This window comes from Caenorhabditis briggsae, assembly GCF_000004555.2.
Source record: "Caenorhabditis briggsae complete genome, chrIII, whole genome shotgun sequence".
Taxonomy (NCBI): Eukaryota; Metazoa; Nematoda; class Chromadorea; order Rhabditida; family Rhabditidae; genus Caenorhabditis; species Caenorhabditis briggsae.
The window spans coordinates 2,586,794-2,593,090 of NC_013490.2; the positions used below are offsets into that span (position 1 = coordinate 2,586,794).

A 6,297-nucleotide genomic window follows, 5' to 3' on the forward strand; every position below is an offset into this window, starting at 1 on the left:
TGGGCTCATTTTGAAGCTCTTAACGCCGGACATTCAAATTTAAATTTTTCATAAAATCGAAGCAAAACGAAGCGAGTTACGGTAGATTTCAATTTTTGCAGTTCTTTTGGATTACTGTAGCTTTTTGTAGTTCGCCTCCCTGTGAGCCGAACCTAGGCGTGTTGGGGCTCGTTTTGAAGCTCTCTACAAGACAAATTCAAAAAAATAGTTTATTTTCAAAAACTAGGTGAAATAAAAAAGTTATGAGTGAAAAAAGAGATTTCGGAAATTTTGGGATTTTTGAATTCGGGTCATAACTTCTTGGAATTCTGGAATTTTGAGACGAAAACGTCAAATTTGAATTTGGCACGTTAAGAGCTTCAAAAAAAGTATAAACATGGCTAGGTTTGGTGGAATTCGCTTTTTTCGGGTCCCACCGCGAAAGTTACAGTAACCCGAAAAATGCACCGAACCTAGTCGTGTTTATACTCATTTTAAAGCCCAAAACATGAGAAATCGATACATCTAAAAATCATTGAGTTTGAAGCATAACTGACTGAGATACGGTACTTTGAGGGATACTGTAGTTGGGAATTTTCAAAGTGGGCGGAGCCTAGTCGTGTTTAGGCTCATTTTGAAGCTCTTAACGCGCCAAATTCAAATTAATAGGTTTTAACACAAAATTCCAAAATTCTATGAATTTATGAGCAGAATTACAAAAATTAAAAAATTTTAATTTCTCCTTTTTTCCCTATAAATTTTTTATTTTTCTGAATTTTTGACAATTATCAATTTTTTTGAATTCAACTAGTTTTAAGCTTCAAAATGAATATAATCATGACCCCCTTTTTTGCCCACTTTAAAAAAGCCGGACCCCCATGCGCGAAGTCGAAAAAAGTCGAAAATCCCAAAAGTGGGCGGAGCTTACTCGTGTTTATACTCATTTTGAAGCTCTCAACAAGACCGATCCATGTCTCTATTTTTCAATAAAATTGATTGAAAATTAAGAAAGTTACGGTAGTTTATGAGGCTAGAGTGCAGAGAAGCCAGACACACTGCGTCTCTGACCCAAAAGTGGGCGGAGCAGAGAAATAGAAATGGCCCCATTAACAGCTGCGCGGTCACCTCATTCTCCCTTCGGACGACCTGACTGAATAGACGTCTCTATACTTTCTAAACTTTTCCAAGAAATCCTACTGTATGGAATTCTGGAAAGTTCTTTTTTTGATTTTTCTGATTATTCACTATAATTATTTCTAATTTTCTGACTATAAATCTCTATTTTTATTGCTCATCCTGCTGAAAATCCTGCTGGAAATCCTAGAAAAAAAATAATTTGGTGAGAGTTTGGTCTGAAATTTTCAGAATTTTAAAGCATTTTTTAGATAATTTCCAGGCTCGGATTACAAGAATTTGAGGGTGCACAGCCATTGCTCATACATCTTCAACCAGAAATTGGAATAGTCTTCGAAGTGCTCTGCTGCTCGGAATCGTTAAATCCGACTGCTGGCTTCTGGATTGCCGTCCAGACGCCGTGGATCCAGTGGACGCTGTGTTCGACTCATTTCTAGCGACCTTCTTACGATGAGCAATCTGAGAATCCGTGTAAAGATCCGATGAGCTTGTTGTATCAGTGAACTTGGGCTCCACATCAGAATGTCCAGTCTGAAGACGTTCTGGACTAGGACTCTTAGCCCGTTTCATATTCGTCAACCTATGTCGAATGTCCCGGAAACTCGGCAGGAACGACGCGGATCTCTTCTTCTTCTTCGAACTATTTTCACCCTTCTTCCGGGCGGTCACTATTTTATGAGCGGCTTCCGAGTTCACAACCCTTGCGCTCCAGTGTGCTTTTATGAGGCTGTCCAGAAGGCTGTCACCAAAAACCACACTAACGACAACAAACAAAAAGGATTCTTCACATCTATGATCTACTGAAAGTAAGCTGGCGACAAGATAGAATATTCGAAGCTCTACTGACTGGAAAATAATAGATGCACGTCATATGATTGCTGGAGAAGAAGGTTCCACTCTAGCTTCCGCCCACTGCAACACCCATCAGTTTCCAGCGGCTTACGAGTGACTTCTCTTTGTGTTCCTCACACAGACAAATCGTGAGTTTTATTTTCTCCCATTTTTCACCACCAATTTTTTTGTTTTGCAGTCTAGCCAACGCTTCATCTGAAAGCTCTATCCAGAAACATGTTGAAAAATCGAGCAACACTTATGAAGCTCCTACCTCTCGCAGGCGGAGTAAGACAACCCACTCGTAGTTATGATCTAATATATATATATATATATATATATACAGAACTGGCCATCTCTATATATATATATATATATACAGTACTGGCCATAAAGAATGCGACAACTTGTTTTTTGAAGATAAGTTTTTGAAAACTCAACTTTTCAATCCGAATTTTTGGTAAGATTTTTTCAGCACTATCAAAAACTTTTAGGCTAAGTTGGTTTTAATATTCTGCTACAATTTTTTTGAAAATTAATTTTTTTCGAAAATTCATGAAAATGACATTTTTGGAGATCTGTACAAAGAAGCTCAAGAAACACCGGAGGTCAAAAACAAAATAAAGGGAACAATAAAAAGTGATTTAATATTTCGTTGGGTATCCTTTCGCATCGATAACAGCCTTGCATCTACGTGGCATCGACTCCAGGAGCGTCTGAACCACCGTCATCGGGATACTCTTCCAAGCAGCTTCGAGTTGAGCAAACTTTTGATTGGCATTGGATGCTCTGACTCCTTTGAGGCGGCGTTCCAGCTCCTCCCACATATGCTCGATGGGATTCAAGTCTGGAGATTGACTTGGCCATTCTAGGAGGTTCACACGGTGACGTCTGAACCAATTGGCGACATGACCCGAAGTATGCTTCGGGTCATTATCCTGTTGGAACACCCACGATCGGCCCAAATTTGCTCTTGCCCATGGTCTCATTGTGTTCTCCAGGATGTCTTCGTACACATATCGATCCATGGTTCCAACGATTCTCTTCAATGGTCCCATAGAAGTGTCGGAGAAGCATCCCCAAACCATCACAGATCCACCTCCATGTTTCACAGTTGGACATTGGTACTGTGGAGCATACCTGGAGCCAATGGGACGTCGAATCCACTGAATACCATCAGTTCCGAACATATTGAACTTCGATTCATCGCTCCAGATGTGACTTGCCCACTCACGGGGGCCCCAGGACAAGTGCTGTTTAGCCCATTCAACGCGAGCTTTTCGGTTTTTCAAACTGACGAGTGGTTTTTTGACTGGTCTTCGTCCGTGCAGTCCAGCAACTTGCAAACGTCTTCTAATAGTTCTTCTCGATGGTACCGGTTCATTTGGAGACGTCACAGAAAGTTGAATATCCGTAGATGTGCGTCTAGGATCTTCTCGGCATGCGCGCAAAATGTTCCGATCCATATTTCTGGAAGTGGTTCGGGGTCTTCCTGGAGATTGGCGATGAACAACGCCATTCTAAATTGTTAAATTTAGTTGAGAAAGCTGATTGAAACCTCACATCATCTCGATTTTTCTTCAGAATACGGTAAATTTGGCTGGAAGAACAACTAAACTGAGTTGCAAGTATCTTCGGATGCGCGCCGAGTTCATGACCACGCACAATGCTTTTTCGCTCGTCCACAGAGAAGGATTTTTTCCCGAATGGTCTAACCATATCTGAAAAACAATAAAACAATAACTAAAACTAATTCCAATTAGTTGTCTTTCAACTTTATTTAAAAAAACCAAAAATCATGAAAAATATGCAAAATGAAAAAAAAAAAGAAAACAATTGAAAAAAAATTTTGTTTGCAAGATGATGCAATTTCCAAGTACGCAAGTTTTCGTAACTTTCCAATGTGTCTACAGTAAAAAATTCGAGTTGAAAAGTTGAGTTTTCAAAAAGTTATCGTCAAAAAACAAGTTGTCGCATTCTTTATGGCCAGTACTGTATATATATATATATATATATATATATATATATATATATATATATATATATATATATTGAAGTGAGTGAGTACATTTCGCAGAGCTTCTGATAAAATGAAAAATTACAGTTCCTATGCTTTCATCCCGAAATTGCGGATCTATTGTGAATCATTAACAAGACTCAAAATGCTGTCGATTAATGGACGAGCGTCGTGACTTAAATCCGTTCCATTCTACGAGATCGTTTATTGTGTTCATCAACTTCACCATCGGAGACTCGCAAGATGCTGATTTTTCCGCTTACTGGGACCAAAGGTGAATTCATTTTTTCTTCAAAGAAAATCGAATCTGTAACGGAACTGAAACTGATTCGGTGTTTGAAAGAAAAATTGGAGCATTTTGACGTCATTCTCGTAAAACAAGAGGTTTTGTTTGCCTTTCTCTTAGTGCTCAGGATTACGAGTAGGGAGAAGCGTATATGTTTGTTAGACTAGAAGTGATCCAATTGATAGTTGGGTAGATCAGTGGTTTTTTTTAATTTAATTAAAAAAAATGGTCATAAAATGGGACACGGTGTGAAAGCCGTTCTGTTTGGTAGATGTGTTATGTAGAAATAAGCTAAACAAATTCCTATTCTGGGGAAGCAGGTTGAGAAAATTGAGACAGGGACAAAAAACTTGATGGATAAGAGCTAGGAAGAAAAAAAAGGAAAAAAAAGGGTAATTAATTCAATTCCGCAACGTCCAGTTTCACACTCTGGAGTCCTGCTCTCTTTCTTCCACCAGTCCACCTTCTCTTGGTCTCTTAAAAATCAAGATATTCGAAAACAATAACTAAATTTTTGTATTATCATTACCCGGCTCTTCCTCGTCAGCGTCCATTTCCATGGTCCATTTCATTGTTGGCTTTTGGCTTTCTGAAAGAGAATCGATGAGTATCAAGTGAAAATGATAGACGCAGGAAGTCGAAGTGAAATGAACAGTCGAGCGCTTCGTATTTCAACAGAAGAATTTGAAAAATTCGTCAATGATTCCCCAAAATCTCCCCTAAATAAACCATTGAAATCCCCATCATCGGAGAACCATCTGCATATGTAAGGGTCTGACCCATAAGATGCTGATTCAGGTGTCCCGCTTACTAAGGCCAGAGGTGAGTTCATTTTGCCTTCAAAGAAAATCGATGCCAGTTTCAAAGCTAGCCGAAAGAATACAGTTGAATATTCGGTTTACAATACAACACTCAGTTTTTCAGCACGTCAAATTGCATCGTCAGCCTCCAAACAAGGAACTTCTCTTCAAGAAACACGAATAATTTGGCATCGTCGAATTCGAAATATTGATAAACAGACGAAGAAGAATGTTTGCATTTTCGAATCATATGGCCCAACTTGTTTATTGATGCTTCAGCTCAACAAGATTTCTGATTTTCCGGCATTTGATTCTCCGCTTTTACAGTCATAACGTGAGATATTTTCGTGCGAAAGACAATCTCAACGATCTCTTAGAGATTAGTCATGAAGCCAAAAATGAATGACTCGATGAGTCAGACTGGTTTAATCTTCGAAATTGAAAATGAAGGCGCGAAGAATTTTTGCAACTGTACTTCACGCAAAAAAGATTATTTGTTCATGTTGCAGTTCGAATCTCAAATTAACTTATTTTCAGGCAAAAAGGAGCAGAAACACCATTACACCTGGCAAATTCGTTTACTGCGTGAAATGTATATCGAGTACGGATTCATTTTACTACGTTGTATATCACTCATGGAACCGGAAACACGGTCGAAAAGCCACAGGAAGCCAAGGCTCGAAAATGGGATACGGATGAGCGGACGAATGAGCAACTTGTGAGCAAACCATGAGATAGGACTATTATCAAAGTAACACCATCATAAAACACATTGAGATAAAATAGATATAATATAATAACTCTAGGTGTCGCGTGGAAAGCAGGGAAGGCTCCATCAGCAGTTGTCGCTGATTGCTACAACGAGATTTTGCTGTCACTAGAGATACGGACGAAGATGCTTCCTACCGAGTTCAACTCAAAAAGAACAGAACTTCGCAAAGGTCGCCGACACTACTGGAACCTCAGTTCCACTCTACGAGCCATTTTTGCTGTCGAGGATGAGATGATTGGGTCGATGAGAATATATTGTGTAGATGAGAACCGCCGTTCCAACTGGACATGCAACGTGGCATTGCGCTCGAACTTCGGAGCATCGCGTTACTGGAGACGTATGGATCACGACAGACACACAATTCCGATGTTTTAATTTTTATTTAATAAATTTGTAACTCTCTTGACGACCATGTTCTCTATTCCTTTGGTTTTTCAGAAGATAAATTTTCATTTGAAAGCTCTTGTTCTCCTGAGTC

General features: G+C 39.2%; 1 protein-coding gene across 1 annotated transcript; it reads right to left on the reverse strand.

Annotated features, from left to right (window-relative positions):
• Positions 1 to 1,413: 1,413 nt before the first annotated feature.
• Positions 1,414 to 1,683, reverse strand: CBG20121 (the record flags this gene model as incomplete). Its single annotated transcript, XM_002640989.1, has 1 exon — positions 1,414 to 1,683. One exon carries the CDS (start codon positions 1,681 to 1,683, stop codon positions 1,414 to 1,416), a length of 270 nt encoding a protein of 89 aa, XP_002641035.1.
• Between the last annotated feature and the right edge of the window lie 4,614 nt (positions 1,684 to 6,297).